Source organism: Vespa crabro, chromosome 12 (assembly GCF_910589235.1).
Source record: "Vespa crabro chromosome 12, iyVesCrab1.2, whole genome shotgun sequence".
In the NCBI taxonomy this organism is placed as follows: domain Eukaryota; kingdom Metazoa; phylum Arthropoda; class Insecta; order Hymenoptera; family Vespidae; genus Vespa; species Vespa crabro.
Genome location: NC_060966.1, coordinates 4,392,817 through 4,410,523, shown reverse-complemented (window position 1 = coordinate 4,410,523; position 17,707 = coordinate 4,392,817). Strand labels below are relative to the sequence as shown.

The window sequence follows — 17,707 nt, the reverse complement described above, 5'->3', positions numbered from 1 at the left end:
GAGAGAGAGAAGAGACATGGATGGATTTAGTTTATATTGTTAAATTATAAAATAATCTAAATTAACACAAATATGATAATAATATAAGAGATAATAATAATTTGTAAATCAAATAAAGCGATACATTTACTAATGGTTTTTTTTCTCAATAGGATTGCATTAGGATAAAAATGATGATTATATATAGTAATTATTTATCTATTATTTGTTCTACTTTCGTGACATAATTTTTAATCTTTTGATTTGTCAGGATGTTAGCAATGGTTATAAATGGTCACTTATCAGTTATCCGTTTCCTTTTAGAGGTAGGTATATAAAAGAAGTGAAATATTATCATAGCTATTAAAAAAGTCTTCTTACTGGTGTGTACTGTTGTTGCATAATTTAATTAGTTTTCATCTCACATAATGAATATAAAATTTTGATTATTTTTATTGAAATGTTGCTGTGGCATTTAATATTAGTTTCAATAGCAGTAGTAACTGCTACGAGTATATCAATACAAGAAGATAGATCTACAAAATCCTTTCAAAATAACAAGTCAGTATCTATAAAATGAAAATCCTTTTTTTATTATTCTTTTCTTTTGTAACTTAACTCATTTAATTTGTTTATATATTTTACAACATGATAATTAAATATAATAATTAAATAAAATTTATTTATTTAGAAATGTAGCTCATAAAAATGTCAAAACTAAGAAAGTTGAAAGAAAGGGGGTATATGCTGGTGGTTGTATTGAAAGGCCAGATCCACCAATTAATGGGAAAATAAAATGTTCTATAGACAGGTATGCTTTTAAATGGCAGATATATATATATATATATTATATCTATCATATGACAATGTAATAACAAATGAGAAGTTATTTATAATATATTATTCTTCGTAGTGGATGTATTGCCAGCTGTGAATATGATTATATGTTTCCAAATGGAGTAGGTCAACTGGCTATAATATGTAATAATGCAAAGTGGAATGTTGTTGGTACAGAATGGAGTACAATACCACATTGCCAACGTATGTTTTTTTTTTTTTCAATATATCATTGATATAATTGGTTTTTTTTTCTATAAAATTTATATTTTATATAGATAATGATAATGTAATAGTTACAATATTTTTTTTCTTTTTTTTTTTTTTCAGCAATATGTATGCCCAATTGTCAAAATAGTGGCATTTGCATTGCACCGCATCAATGTAACTGTCCTGAAAATTTTTCTGGCCCACAATGCCAATTTGAAAATAAACCATGTTTGGATTTTGCACCACTTATTCTTAATTCTTATAAACGTTGTAATTCTAAGTAAGTGACTTGTACTTCATTTGTATTCATTTATTAAAAAGAAAATATTTATATATAAATTTTACTTTTAGATTTTGTACTATATCTTGTATGGAAAATTTTGTATATCCAGATGGGTCGGCAGTTGCCAATCTGGTTTGTAATAATGGTAATTGGGTACCAACTAGGACAGATTGGGTATCAATTCCAGATTGTATACGTAAGTTTCCAAAAGATTGTATTATTTGTTATATATACTTATTTTAAATATTTTCTATATATTTAATATACAGATTTTTATATTTAGATTTTAATTTAATTTTATAGCTATTTGCAATCCACCGTGTCAGAATGGTGGTCAATGTCTTCCAACAAATGTATGTCTATGTCCACAAGAATTCAGAGGACCTCAATGTCAATATTGTAAGAATTTTTTATATTTTTATAAAATGTTAATAATAATTATTTTTAAAGTAAAAAATTAATTCCACAAATATACACAATTTGTAATATTTTACATTAATTGTATATAATGTTTTTTTTTTTTTTTTTTTTATAGCACAGGATGTTTGTAATAGTAAAAAACTGAACTTCAATGGTGGTATTTATTGTATTAGCTCAGAGAATATAAATTCCTGTACATTAAATTGTCCACTTGGCACAAATTTTGAATTTTTACCAGCAGCTAGTTATACTTGTAATTATGATACAGGAGTTTTCTTACCACAGCCAATTCCTCAATGTAAAGATGATAATAATATAGATATTTTCACTGCCTATGAGTCTAATCATACATGGTCCATTAATAGTAATTTTATATCCACCATGGAAAATAATACCATTGATTTTCCAATATCTAGAGGTGACCAAATGATAAAGGTAAATATATTTTAATATTTTACTAGAAAAAATAGCTTAAAAATTAAGCAATATATATATATATATATATATATATATTTATAAAAATTAAGCAATATATATAAATATACATATATATATTTTTTTAGGATATATATGGGTCATTGAATAATAACTATGTTCTTATTGAAGCAAAACGACCTGAACCAAAGACTTGTTTTACTTGGGGTGGTGCACATTATAAAACTTTTGACGATCAAATTTTTAGTTTTGAAGATAATTGCAGTCACATTATGTTGCAAGAGATGAGCAATGCTGTTTTAACGATAACTGTACGAAATAGTCCAACCTGCAGAATGGAAAATCGTTGCTTTAGAATTATTGAACTTTTCGTTGGTGGAAAGGAATATATTCTTTCACGGAATGAGAGGGATATACCTGAATTTCGTAACATTAAAAAATCTTTTCCAATACCAGTTCGTTTGCCAGGCTTACGTGTTGATATGTCAGCACACTTCATTATTGTTTATTTAGACTCATTAGGAGTCAAATTGAAATGGGATGGAGGATTATTATTACAGATAGACGCATCTGAAACTATGTGGAATAGAACAGCAGGTTTGTGCGGAAGAATGAATGGCGATGCTAGAGATGATTTGATAGGTAAAACTGGGAATCATCCGATTAATATTGAAGTATTCGCAAATAGTTGGCAAGTTGAAAATATTGGCGGTGAGTTTGGATATTCTCAATTATCAAAATACATATTAAATATAATTTATTACATTTAATATATAATAAATAATATATATATATATATTATTTTTCTAGAAACATGTAATGAATATCCAAAAGTAGAGCATTCTTGCATATCAGAATATGCTCAAGAAGCTCATGAATTTTGTACAAAATTATTGTCAGATAATAAATTTCGAAGTTGTTCAAGTACATTAAAGATTTCAGATATGAAATTAGCTTGTATCTGGGATTATTGTACTTGTAATGATTTAGATAGAAGGATATGCGCGTGCGATACAATGAATGTTTATGTAAGACAATGTGCTCATAAAGGTATTGTTCCTTTGTCAGGCTGGAGAAATGAAAATTTTTGTCGTAAGTAATCATTGTAATTGAAATAAATCTATATTAATATTTTGCAAAATAATATAAATAGATACGAATTTAGATTTATTATTTTATATATCAATTATTATTATTAAAAATATATATATTTTATTATATTAAAATGTTTATTTACATAGCAATGCAATGCACAAAAGGACGTATATATAAGAAATGTGGACCAAGGGCACAACCTTCTTGTGGTTTTGATATTGATTCTAATATAAATGACGATGATTGCGAAGAAGGTTGTTTTTGTCCTGAAGGTTTTTTGATGCATGAAGATAAATGTATACCACAAGAAGAATGTCCTTGTAGATTAAGAAAAAAATTATTTCAACCTGGAGAAAGCGTGGCAAAAGATTGTAATACTTGTACTTGTACTTCTGGCAAATGGATTTGCACACAAATACAATGTGCTGCTAGATGTGCTATCATTGGCGATCCGCATTATACAACTTTTGATGGTAAACACTATGATTTTATGGGTAAATGTAAATATTATCTGTTAAAAGGTGAGAATTATAGCATTGAAAGTGAAAATGTTCCATGCTCTGGAGCAATATCAGAGGTCAGTACTCTTTTATATAAATAGATATTACATACACATTTCATTTATGTAGTTATAGAAATAATTAAAACATTTTTTTTTTTTTTATATTTTTTAGTATTTAGGCTTCATTACGTCAGATACACCTTCTTGTACAAAAACGGTAACAATAAAAATAAATCAAGATACTGTTAAATTAAAACAAAATAAGCAAGTAGTAATCAATGGTGAAGATGTAAATAAATTACCACTTTTTGTTAATGGAATAAAAATACAAGCTGCTAGTAGCATATTTCTAGTGGTTCGTATGTTAAATGGTTTAGAAGTTTGGTGGGATGGCATGTCACGTGTTTACATTAATGCACCAGCAGAATTTCATGGTATGTTATATCTAATATTTTTTCTTTTTCTTTTCTTTTTTTTTCTTTTTAGAATAATTTTTTTTAATTTTACTTATCAGGTAATACAAGAGGACTCTGTGGAACATTTTCTAATAATCAAAAAGATGATTTTATAACGCCAGATGGTGATATTGAAAAAATAGTAACTCTATTTGCTAATAAATGGAAAACAAATGAACAATGTTTAGATGTTCATGATAGTGAACCAATGCATCCTTGTGATTTGAATCCACAAAAGCGTGTTTATGCAAAAGAATATTGTTCTAAATTGTATACTGATATATTTTCTGGTAATTTTCTTTTATTCTTTTTGTTATTTCTGTTTATTTTGATTTATAAAAAATAATATTTATAAGTACACAAACATAATAATAATAATAATAATAATGATAATGATAATTAAATTCGATTTTAGATTGTCATTGGTATGTTGAACCTGAAGTATTTTACAAAGATTGTTTATATGATATGTGTGCATGTACAGCTGATATTAAGACATGTTTCTGTCCTATGCTATCGGCATATGCAAAGGATTGTTCAGAAGCAGGAATAAAATTATTATGGCGTCAAGAAATTCAAGAATGTAGCATTCATTGCTCTGGAGGTCAAGAATATCAAATTTGTGGAAGTAGTTGTAAAAGGTATTTATATATATATATGTATATACACACACACACATAAATTTGTATTATAATGAATCGAAAGTGAAATGAAAATATATTTGATATATAAAATGATATTATTTTTAGATCGTGCAGTGACATATCTTTTAATCCAGATTGTAAAGAAGAATGTGTAGAAGGTTGTAATTGTCCTGAAGGTCAAACATTAGATATTATGGGTGAATGTATCCCAATTGGTCAATGTCCTTGTATTCATTCAAATATTGAATTTAAAGCTGGTTATCAAGAATTACGGCCTGGACGAAAAGGACAGGATTTATGTACTTGTACAGGTATATTAATTAATTACACCCACCCACACACACACACACACACACACACACACACACATACAACTATTGTGAGGATGAATTTTCATAAATATAAATATTATTTTTTTACAGGTGGTAAATGGAATTGCAGACTTGCAACATCAAATGAGATTGAAAAATATCAATTATTTAATAATACATCAGTTAGTTGTTCTGCAACTAAGAATTTAATATTAACGGATTGTGAGCCAGTACAATCAAAAACATGTCATAATATGCATATACCAATTACAGAAAGTAGTAGTACTTGTAAACCAGGATGTATTTGTAAAACCGGTTATGTTTTGGATGTAATAAATGGCGTTTGTATCAAAGAAGAAGAATGCCCTTGTCATCATGGAGGAAAAAGTTATAAAGAGGGATCGATTATACAAAGTGATTGTAATACATGCAAATGTACAAGCGGAAAATGGAATTGTACGGACAGAATATGCGCAGGTAATCATTTTAGAATATTTAATATTTTATTTTATTTGAGATATGTTAATTTTAAATTGTCAAAAGTTATACAATTAATTCTTTTTTTTCTTTTTTTTTGTTTTTTTTTTTTTCCAGGCGTTTGTTCCGCATGGGGTGATTCTCATTATGAAACATTTGATGGCAAATTATTTAATTTCCAAGGTGTATGCGATTATACTTTAGCGAAAGGTGTTCTGAGCAAAGAAGAAACATTTTATATTTCTATTCAAAATGTTCCTTGTGGAACAACCGGAGTATCCTGTTCTAAGTCCATAACACTTAAAGTAGGACATAGTGCTAATCAAGAAATAATTACATTAACAAGAGGAAAAGAATTGCCTAAAGAAAACTTTAAAAGGATTGCTATTAGGACAATAGGTTTATACGTGTTCCTTGATGTGCCTGATTTAGGTTTAGTATTACAATGGGACAAAGGTAAATATATGTATATATATATATATTTTTTTTTTGTTATTACTATTAATATAATTTTTAGAAAATTTTAATTCTAAATTATTGTTTTAATTTAGGTACTAGGGTTTATATTAGATTAGATCCAAAATGGAAAGGGCATACAATAGGTCTTTGTGGTGATTATAATGATAATAGCAAGGATGATTTTAAAACACCTTCTGGTGGTATTTCTGAAGTTTCTTCTATCTTATTTGGAGACTCATGGAAAATAAACGATTTTTGTCCTGAACCTAAAGATATTGAAGATACATGCGAACAACATCCAGAACGAAAAATATGGGCCATTGAAAAATGTAATATTTTGAAATCTGATATTTTCCGGCCATGTCACTCTGAGGTGGATATTGAATTTTATATACGAAATTGTATTTTCGATGCATGCGGTTGCGATACAGGTAATTCTATTTATTTTATTAATTATTATATTTTCGAATGAAAAAAAGGAAAAGAAAAGGAGAGAAAAAAAAGAAGGAAAAAGAAAAAAATCTAAAATGTATTAAATAATAATTATTTAATTTAGGTGGCGACTGTGAATGCCTTTGCACATCATTAGCAGCATATGCTCAACAATGTAATGCAAAAGGTGTTCCTATAAAATGGCGTTCCCAAGATCTATGTCCAATGCAATGCGATAAAGAATGTAGTACCTATTCTCCATGTATTTCAACATGTCCCTATGAAACTTGTGATAATCTTTTAACTATTAAAGATAATTTACATTTATGTTCACAAGATGCTTGTATAGAAGGTTGTTTATTTAAAGCATGCGCCAATGATCATATCTACAAAGATAATAATTATACAGAATGTGTTCCTAAATCAACATGTAAGCCAATATGCGCAGAAATTAATGGGGTATGTTTGTTAATTGATATATATATATATATATATTTTTTTTTTAAGAATAGAAAAATTCTGTTACATGTATTTTAATTCGTATATTTTTTAATATATTCAGACTGTTTTCTTGGAAGGCGATGAAGTTAGCAGTGATAATTGTCAAACTTGTTTCTGTAGTCGTGGTAAAATAATATGTCAAGGTGGACCATGTACAACTAGTCCAACATTACCTACGATTCCTATGGAAGAACCACAAAAATGTATAGATGGCTGGTCGGCTTGGATAAATAAAGATAAGAACGTAAAAGGACAGATGCTCAATGATATTGAACAATTACCAAATTGGACTGATTTGGTAAAAAATAAATATAATATTATTATATTTATATAAATGTCAATCTAAAAATATTATTTACATTATGATATATTAAAGGCATCGATTGAGGGATCAGCCGTTTGTACAAAGGAACGAATGATTGATATAAAATGTCGATCCGTAAAGAATCATTTAACTCCAAAAGAAACTGGTTTAGATGTTGAATGTAGCTTGGAACGTGGCCTTCATTGTAAATCACAACCAGATTTTCCATGTATAGATTTTGAAATTAGTGTTTTGTGCCAGTGTACATCAAAAACTACAGAAACATCAATTATAATTTCAAGTAAGAAATAATATCATAATTGTTATGATACGTGTAAAAAAGTTGATGTATTTTAAATTTTTTAAAATAATATAATTTTTAGCCATTACCGAAGAACCAGAAGAGAACGTTTGCGAATTGGCAAATTCTTATAAAGCACATCCAACAGATTGTTATATTTTTTATCATTGTACTCCTACAATTAATCAAAATGTATGGGTTGAAAAAACATGTGGTCCAGATAGGTTTTACAATCCGAATCTTAAAATATGTGATTGGCCAGCAAATGTTAGACTCATAAAACCTGAATGTTCTCTTAAACAAACAACCTCAAGTAATGAAACTGAACAGATTACTACATCTTATGAAAACACGTTTACAACAATTTATGAGAAAAACGTTACCACTAAAAGTATGATCGATACAAATTTAATAAAATGTATATAATTTACTTTTATTTCTATTAATATTATTTTTATTAAAATCTATTTCTTCAATAGGATTATGTGAAATTGGTGAGAATTGGAACGATTGTTCTATTAAATGTAGTCAAACCTGCGAATATTATCGTTATTCTTTATTAGAGCAAGGCTTTTGTAAAGGAGATACAGATTGCATTCCAGGTAAAGAAAACTTAATTATAAATTATTTTTATTTCAAATTGTTGTTTATTAACTAATAAATATTATTTATGAATTTTCACAAATAGGATGTGTATCATTAAAAAGAACAGAATGTCCTTTGTACAAATTTTGGAAGGACTATGATACATGCGTTGATCAAATTGATTGTACTTGCAAATCTCATGAGGGACAGAGTGTAAAAGCAGGTACCGTTGTTAAAGAAACCGAATGTGAAATATGTCAATGTATTAATAATTATTATACTTGCGATAAAACTATATGTACGAATGTTACTCATCAAGTCGAAGAAGAAACATCACCGTCGTGAGTAAATTTCATATTGAAAAATTTTATTATTATTATAAAAGATATGTTATTAATAAAATATAATTGATTTTTAGTACACTTATATACAATTACGAAACGGAGTCTTCAACTTCTAAGCCTGAAGAAAAGAATATAATTATTGTATCCAGTACTGTAACTCCACCTGAACAATGTGATAGTGATAGATATATACCATTAATTCAACGATCTACGCCAAATCAAATTTCTTTTTATGCTAGTAGCAGTAATGGTGTTGATTTTCAGCCTGAAAATGCATTATTTGATAGTCAAATATCAATGGAGCCTGTTAAAAGTTGGCAACCAGAATTTGTTGACAAAAATCAATGGTTTGATATTTTACTAATTTCTTTTTTCTTTCCCCCTTCTCCTTCCCCCAAGTATTTTAAAAAAAAAATGTTCTTTTGATTTCTTAAAATCTAATATATATTTTTAGGCTTGCTATAGAATTTCAACATCCTTTACCAATTTATGGTATCATTTTGAAAGGTTCACCAAGTGACGACAAATTTGTAACAAGTTATCAAATTCTTTTCTCTGATGATGGTCATGCATTCTCATACGTAATGGATACTACAAAACAACCACGTATATTTAGAGGACCTGTCGATGGCATTAAGCCGGTTGAACAAAAATTTTATGAACCCATCGAAGCAAAAATTGTTCGAATATATCCTTTGACATGGCACAATGGTATTGCTATTAAAGCCGAAATACTTGGTTGCGAGGAAGTTACGATTAAAAGTACAATTGTGACCAAACAATTATCAACAACTATAAAAGAATTCTTTGGATCAACGACCATTGGATATACCGATAAAGTTATAAAACCAGGTAAAATATGTTTTTATTAATTGTTATTGTTAACCCTCCCTCCTCTCCCCCTCCTCTTCCCTTTAATCATATACTTAAGAAAAGACATTGATTTAAATCTTATAACAGTGTGCAATGATACCATGGGCCTGGATGATGGATTATTGTCAGATGCACAAATCTCAGCATCCTCTTCGTTCGATAATCTTTTACCAAATATCAGATTATCAGGATTGGGTCTATGGAGGCCAAAATTGGATAATTTAAATCAATACGTTCAATTTGACTTTTTGGAACCACGAAATGTAACAGGAATTATAACAAAAGGAGATAATAATGTATGGACGACTGTTTATAAAGTTTTTTATAGCATTGATGGTCGTCAATGGAATCCAATCATTGATGACAATGACAATGAAGTAGAATTTTTAGGAAATTTCGATTCCAACAATGTTAAAACGAATTTATTTGAAAAACCATTGCGAACAAGATTTTTACGTATACAACCGATAAAATGGCACGATCATATAGGATTAAAGGTTGAAGTACTCGGATGTTTCTTACCGTATCGTAAGTTTTTCTTTTTGTTTTTCTACAGACATTTATTATAAAAAATTAAAAACTATTTTTATTGTTAAAGTAAAATAATCTTTGATTATTTTTTTCTTTCTCTTCAGCCATAGTAACAACAGAATTGCCTGGTCCAACGGAACCAAATATATCCGTATGTAATATATGCGAGGGTATATTAACAGAGAGCAATGTTAAATGTAAATGCGATCAATCTTTATGGTGGAATGGAGAAACTTGCGTTTCAAAACAAAATTGTCCATGCGTTGTTGGTCATATTACGTAAGGGAAAAAAAAATAATATAATATAAAGTCTAATATAATAATTATTTTATTATATATGTATATTTTTTTTTTTTTAATTATATTAGATATGCTGTTGGATCAATCTATGAATCAGAAGATTGTCAACAATGTTCTTGTACATTAGGTGGTATACCTTCTTGTATATCAAAGAAATGTGAACCATGTACCGAGCCAGGAATGCAAGTAGTCGTCACAGAATTATGCAGCTGCGTTTGTAAACCTTGCCCATTTGGTAAAAGATATTGTCCAACTAGTAATGTCTGTTTAAATGAAACATTATGGTGTAACGGGGTACAAGATTGTCCTGACGATGAAAAGAATTGTCCAAAAATTGAAACATCATCTATCGGACACTTCGAATCTACAATTAAATATACAACCAATCCAATTTCTACCGTAAGCACAGTTTCAGGTAATCTATTAATTATTTCTTTCTAATCCTAATATGATTATATTAGGTAAATAATTATCTAAGTAATATACTTTTGAGATAAATAATAAGAAAAAAGTATATTTAGTTCCTTCGGTCCAATGCGAAGAACCAAAATGTCCTCCTGGATATAAGATAGTTCAACGGAACACGTGGAGTTCACATTATACAACTACAACAGTTTATACCAGTAGCAGTACTTATAAAGAAATCAATTACATTCATAAAACAAAAAATAATTATAATAGTTATGTAAAGGGTAAACAAAAACCAACAAAACAGTTAATAAAAAAGAAAAATAACAGGTAAATATAAATTTATCATAATATATTTTATACTAAGTGGCTTCTTTCTTTTTTATCCTCTTTTTTTTTTCTTTTTAATCTATTTAATTTTTTTGATATTATAAATTATGATCTTTTTTTTTTAGAGAATCATGGATGCGTCATCATACTGTTGATTATAAAAATTATAACAGTGGGGAAAGTATGATTTGTCAACAATTTACATGTGTCCCTCTAAATCCACCGATTTTAATTAATGAAACAAAAACGGAATATTGTCCAAAAGAAGCATGTCCTCCGAATTATACGATAAAATATGAAAAAATGAGTATGTATAAGATTGAAAAATGTCCAAAGTATACGTGCGAGCCACCAATACCATTGGAAGCTATATGCAACGTTACAGGCAGAACCTTTAATACATTTGATGATTTAGAATATAAATATGATATCTGCAATCATATTTTAGCAAGAGATATGTATGAAAATAAATGGTATATAACGTGTGAGTATATATAATATTTTCATTATATATTTATATCATGTATTTATATCATGATCATTTGATTTCTTTAATTTTTATATTACAATTTTTTTTTTTTTACTTTCAGTGGAAAAAGAGTGCGACAAATATGGTATCCAATGTTCACGAAATTTAGTAATATTTATTGACGATGAAGTAATAGTTTTATATCCAGATATGCATATGGACATCAACGATTATACTTTTACATCAAATCAGGTTGGATATCTTGGTGAAAAATTCAAGTTATTTAAAGTGTCATGTGTTGGTGACACTATATATCTTACTTGCAAGCATTATGGATTTTGGGTTATGTGGAATGCAGATATGAATGTTAAAATTGGTATTAATAAAAAATTGCATAGCCTTGTCGATGGACTATGCGGTTACTTTGATGGATATATATTAAATGATAAACAAATGCCTGATGGAAAACAATCTAAAAGTACAATTGAATTTGGAAATAGTTGGATAATGGAAGGTGCATCGCAATGTGAATCTCAAGTTTGTATTAATAAAAAAATTTTTAATCCGATTATCTTATCATTTTAAAATATATAATTAAATTTAATCCATTCATATATAATGAATCGTTATAATTTTATATTTTATTTTTTTATTTTTTTTTTTTGTTATATTTTACAGGTATGTCCACGTGATATCCAAGAAAAGGGATGGGAAATTTGTAATATGATAAAAGACAGATCTTTGGCTGTTTGTTCTGGTGTGGTAGATTTTGAAAAATTCCTTTCAAGATGTTTAGAGACTGTCTGCACATGTTTACGTAGTAATTCTACGTACGATAATTGTCGTTGTCGTACATTGACAACTTTCGTTACAGAATGTCAGGCTAACAATCAAAATATCGATTTGTCAACTTGGAGAAATATTTATGATTGTCCTGACAATTGTTTGGCACCATACGTACATAAAGATTGTTTCCGGTAAATAATTTGCATATATTATAATAATACGTTTAATATTTTCTAATAATAAATATTTTTTACTAATTATTTATTTATATATATAAAAAAAAAAAAACAAAAAAAACAAAAACAAAAAATAGGAATAAATGTGAACGTAGTTGCAACGATTTACAAGAAGCTGATCCTTGTCCTATTATGGAAGGTGTATGCTTCTCGGGTTGTTTTTGTCCAGAGGGTACAGTACGTAATGGTAATGATTGCGTTCTTACAACTGAATGCCGCAATTGTATTTGTGAAGGATTTGGTAATTCAAAGTTTATTAGTTTCGATAGAAAAAATTTCACATTCCAAGGAAATTGTACATACATTTTGTCGAGGGATATTATTGACAAAACAAATTCGCAATATAAAAATCATACATATCAGGTAAAATAGATGGTTTCTTTTTTCTTTTTTTTTTATATATATATATTTATAAATAAATATTAGCAACATAATTAATATATACGACTAATATATATATATATATATATATATATATACACATTATAACAGGTCTTAGTTTCCAATACTATTTGTGATACTGGTATTTGCACAAAGGCGATTATTGTTTTGTATGAATCTCATGTTATCCAAATTGAAAGAACACCTGTTACAAAAATGGTACGCATTTGTTAATTGTTAACGAAATCTCTTTGATATATATATTTAAAAATTATTACAATATTTATTATTTATTATTTATTATTTATTTTATAACAGTTCGAAATAGTTATTGATAATATTAAAGTGGAACAATTGCCATATAAAACGCATTGGGTGAAATTGGAAGAAACACCTGGGAAAGATATGAAATTATTAATACCAGCTATTCAATTAGAAATAATTAGTATGCAATCTAATTTTGCTTTTACAGTTAGAATTGCCTCTCGTATATTTGGTGATGCCGTTGAAGGTTTATGTGGAAATTGTAATGATGATATAGAGGATGATTTGAGACAACAAGACGGAAAGGTATACGTAGAAGAAATGGATAATAATTAATAACGAATATAATCAATGTCTATGTATATGTAATTTTTATTCATTACAATTTTTTTTTTAGATTACAGATAATGTTGAACAATTTGGAAAAAGTTGGTTGGTCGATAGTATACCGATTAATATTGATCTAAAAATTGACAATTGCATTTCTATAGAAGATTCTATATGTAATAAAACAATATTAAAAGATGATCCGTGTAATCAAATTTTAAGTACAATATTTGCACAATGTCATGAACTTGTTGATCCATATCCATATTTAGCTATATGTCAGGATACATTATGCATAGGTGGAGATTATTGTATTAATATAGCGGCATATGCAAGAAAATGTTCAGAAGCAAGTTTATGTATTGATTGGAGAACAGATGACATATGCCCGTATACATGTCCATCATGTATGAATTTTATATTTTATAGAATATAAGAATTTAAATTTAATTGTAATCTATAATTATTTTCTTATTTATTCTTTTAATAGATTTAAAATATAAAACGTGCGGTTCGGGTTGCATTGAAACTTGCGACGATATTAACAAAGAAAGTAAAGAAAAATGTCATGCACAATTTGAGGAAGGATGCTTTTGTCCAGATAATTATGTACTTTATAATGGCACATGCGTTAATAGGAAAAAATGTTCTATTTGCGACGAGGAAGGTCATATAGAAGGAGATATTTGGTATTCGGACAAATGTACTACATGCAATTGTCATAAAAATCGAGTTAATTGTCAGAAAATAGAATGCTCGACGTTAGATACAATTTGTGAAGAAAGTATGACGCCTAAACTTGTGCCCGGTACGGAAACAGAATGTTGCCCAAAATATTCCTGTAGTAAGTAATATACAAATTATTATTATTATTATTATTATTATTGTTGTTGTTGTTGTTGTTTTTTTTTTCCTCGAATTGTCTCATAATTTTCTCTTTTTTCATTCTATATAATAATATTAGTTGCAGCAACAGAGTCTCCATTATGCGAAGATACACTGCAACCTGATTGTGGATATGGACAGATTATGAAATTGCATACGGATACTAAAGGATGTAAAAAATTCGTATGTGGTATGTAATATATATATTATATGTATATATTATTGGATTTAATTACATTTAATATTGATGAAGGAATAAATTGTTATAGAATGTTTACCACCGGAAGAATGTCCTACATTTGAATACGTTGATACAGAAGTTGAAATATTGGGGGAACCTGGTATGACGAAAGTTATGAATACAAGTGGTTGTTGTCCAAAATTCGATGAGATTTGTAATCCACAGTTATGTCCTTCAATACCAGTTTGTCCAGATTATTATACATTAAATAAAAATCAATTAACAAATGCATGCTGTCCAGATTATGAGTGTAGTAAGTATATGTATATAATAAATATGTATTTATTTTAAAGTATATAAATTTATATATATATATATATATATATATATATATATATATATATATATACACATAGATATGTAATAAATTCATGAAAAATAATTGTGTTAATTTTAGATCCTCCAAAAGATATTTGTCTTTACAATACAACGTCGTCAAATGTGAAAAATATATCAGGATCACAATATGTACTACCAAAAGAAATTGGAGAAGAATGGAAAGAAAATAATTGTCGTACATGCATTTGCGAAAAGACAGATATGGGTCCTGATATAAAGTGTACAATGATAAAATGTCCTGACGTTAAAATTCATCCAGATATAAGTGATTTTGTAATGGAAGAAGTTTTGATTAACGATGATTGTTGTCCAAGTTTAAAACGTGTAGCATGCAAGGAAGGGGATCAAATTTATAATGTAAGAGATTATTTCTCATGATTCTTGTCACATTAAAATTATTATAATAAATTAGATTTTCATTTTTAATTAATATACAAAATATATATATATATATATATATATATATATAATATATTTTATGTTTATTAATTAGATTGGTGAAATATGGAAACCTGATCAGGATAATGCTTGTATAACAAAAGAGTGTGTAGAAGTTGCAAATGTTATACAAAAACAAATAATAATACAGGATTGTAATATTTCTTGTGATTATGGTTACGAGTATCGGCCATCTAATGATAAAAGTAATTATTGTTGCGGAGAGTGTATACCAATAGGTTGTGTTGTAAATGAAGAAATTAAAAATATTGGCGAACAATGGTATTCCAATGACAGTTGTGTAACTTATTCTTGTCAATCTATGAATGGAAGTGTAAGTGAATAAAAATTGTAATTTGTTTTTTTTTTTTTTTTTTTTTTTTATATATATATATATACGTACACTAACATAAACATTTGCATTTGATATAATATCTTTTAGATATATGTAAATTCAGCAACTGTGTACTGTCCTCCTATCGATCCAATGGATGAACAAGAATTTGTAATTGAGAGACATTCTTTACCTAACAAATGTTGTCCGGATATTGTTAAAACAGCTTGTCGTCATAATGATCAAATATATAAACCAGGTGAAAAGTGGAAACAATCGAATAATAATTGTATCACTGAAATATGCGTATTAGAAACAAATGGACTTACGAAAAAACAAGAAATTGAAACTTGTTCCGAAGATTGTCCTATGGTAAGATTATATTAGGTTTTTTTTTTTTTTTTTTTTTTTTTTTTTTTTTTTTTTTTTATAAAAGTATAAATCTAACGTACGTAATTTTCATATTCGATGTTATATCTTTAAAAAGGGTTGGAATTATCAAGCACCAATAGAAGACAAATGTTGTGGTGATTGTAAACAGATATATTGCGTTTATGAAAGTATTCTTTACGAGCCAGGTGCAACGTGGTCATTATTGAATAATAATTGTACAACATATACGTGTATGCAAAAAGATGATCAGGTATTATAATGTAACATATTTTTCTTTTTTTTTATTTTTCTTTTTTTTTTTTTTTTTTTTTTATAATCTATTAAGTTCTATCGTAAACGAATAGAAAATATTTCTTTGAATAATTTCAGTTTATGGTCAGTATGAGTTCCGTAGATTGTCCTAAGATTACAAATTGTCCAGAAGAATTAATATACAATGATGGCTGTTGTAAACGATGTAATTTAACAAGCCTTAATCAAATGGGTAAGTATAATAAAAGAAATATTGCAAATTGACATTATTTGAAAATTTTTCAATTATAATAATTCTCAATAGGTACTTGTACTGTTAACAAAATGAATTTGAACGATACCATTGGTATTCTTATCGAAGAAAATGGAGTATTTGGTATTTGTAAAAATTTAGAGCCTATAGAAGGAATTACAAATTGTGTTGGAACTTGTCTCTCTAGAACATATTTTGATAAAGGTAAAATAAATCAATTTGAAATATTCAAAGGACAAATTACATTTATTAATAATAATTATTAATAATTTATTAATTATTAATAATAATTATTAATAATTTATTAATTATTAATAATATATGTATATATATTTATTATAGAGACATGGAGTCAGTCTAATGATTGCAATTGTTGTCAACCCAAAGAATATCGTGATTCTATTGTAGAGCTTACTTGTGAAAATGGAAGAAAGATTTCAAAGAAAGTAACTCTACCAATATCGTGCTCCTGTAATATGTGTACATCAATAAAATAATTAACGATTTAAGATCATTTAATACATTTATATAATATATTTTTAATATGAATAATAAAACAAATTGATGCATCATATATGTATATATGTATATATATATATATATATATATATGTGTATATATATATATATATATATATTACTTATTATCCCAACAAATTCGATCGTTATGTTACATACGAGAGAGCTGTAATCTACATAGGCTTATAGATCTATTCTATAATTTTATAGTGTTCGTATAATGTTCCATTGCGTTTGTAGTTTATATTTTGTTCTACATTATCATGAAATTCATTTACCTTTCGAGCGAAAAAATGTCAAAGGGTGTTTATCTTCGGTCGGTAAATTTTTTAATAATTACAGATAACTGTTTTATCGATTAAGTGAATACACTCCATTTTACATTAGTCGATAATATACCGACTAACAATGATATAGTATAGATTTATTCCGTACGTAGCGCTTCTTTTTTTTTCTCATCTTAGTAAGTTATTATTAAGAGATTATATATTTTACTTAAATATAACATTTATTCAAATTAAAATATAACCATAGTAAGTATTAATAATGTTACAATTTTTGTTTTTTCCTATTGT

General features: G+C 27.3%; 1 protein-coding gene across 2 annotated transcripts; it reads left to right on the top strand.

Annotated features, from left to right (window-relative positions):
- The first annotated feature begins 286 nt into the window (after window positions 1-286).
- LOC124428278 (hemocytin) lies at window positions 287-17,186 on the top strand. Of its 2 annotated transcripts, none has more exons than XM_046972171.1 (46): window positions 287-305; window positions 671-790; window positions 893-1,020; window positions 1,147-1,306; window positions 1,378-1,505; window positions 1,613-1,708; window positions 1,845-2,164; window positions 2,293-2,875; window positions 2,975-3,256; window positions 3,406-3,836; window positions 3,934-4,195; window positions 4,276-4,506; window positions 4,632-4,857; window positions 4,966-5,171; window positions 5,283-5,648; window positions 5,766-6,104; window positions 6,200-6,538; window positions 6,664-6,998; window positions 7,102-7,338; window positions 7,417-7,645; window positions 7,728-8,036; window positions 8,125-8,247; window positions 8,334-8,571; window positions 8,649-8,921; window positions 9,029-9,426; window positions 9,535-9,975; window positions 10,083-10,257; window positions 10,347-10,693; window positions 10,800-11,016; window positions 11,142-11,500; window positions 11,607-12,022; window positions 12,164-12,462; window positions 12,585-12,870; window positions 13,000-13,107; window positions 13,207-13,458; window positions 13,550-13,886; window positions 13,970-14,323; window positions 14,444-14,554; window positions 14,634-14,858; window positions 15,003-15,301; window positions 15,438-15,716; window positions 15,825-16,088; window positions 16,204-16,359; window positions 16,479-16,593; window positions 16,666-16,818; window positions 16,957-17,186. In XM_046972171.1, the coding sequence occupies exons 3-46, from the start codon at window positions 924-926 to the stop codon at window positions 17,109-17,111; spliced, it is 11,556 nt and encodes a 3,851-aa protein (XP_046828127.1). In that variant the 5' UTR covers window positions 287-305; window positions 671-790; window positions 893-923; the 3' UTR covers window positions 17,112-17,186. The 2 variants fall into 2 exon arrangements, with proteins under 2 accessions (XP_046828127.1, XP_046828126.1); XM_046972170.1 differs by lacking the exon at window positions 287-305 and adding an exon at window positions 359-540.
- The last annotated feature ends 521 nt before the right edge of the window (window positions 17,187-17,707 follow it).

Coding starts and splice junctions, on each gene's coding strand:
- LOC124428278 (XM_046972170.1), top strand. CDS start 440: ATGTTGCTGTGGCATTTAATATTAGTTTCAATAGCAGTAGTAACTGCT. Junction 10,258..10,346: donor TGCGTTGTTGGTCATATTAC/GTAAGGGAAAAA, acceptor TAATTATATTAG/ATATGCTGTTGGATCAATCT. Junction 16,089..16,203: donor GTTCCGAAGATTGTCCTATG/GTAAGATTATAT, acceptor ATCTTTAAAAAG/GGTTGGAATTATCAAGCACC.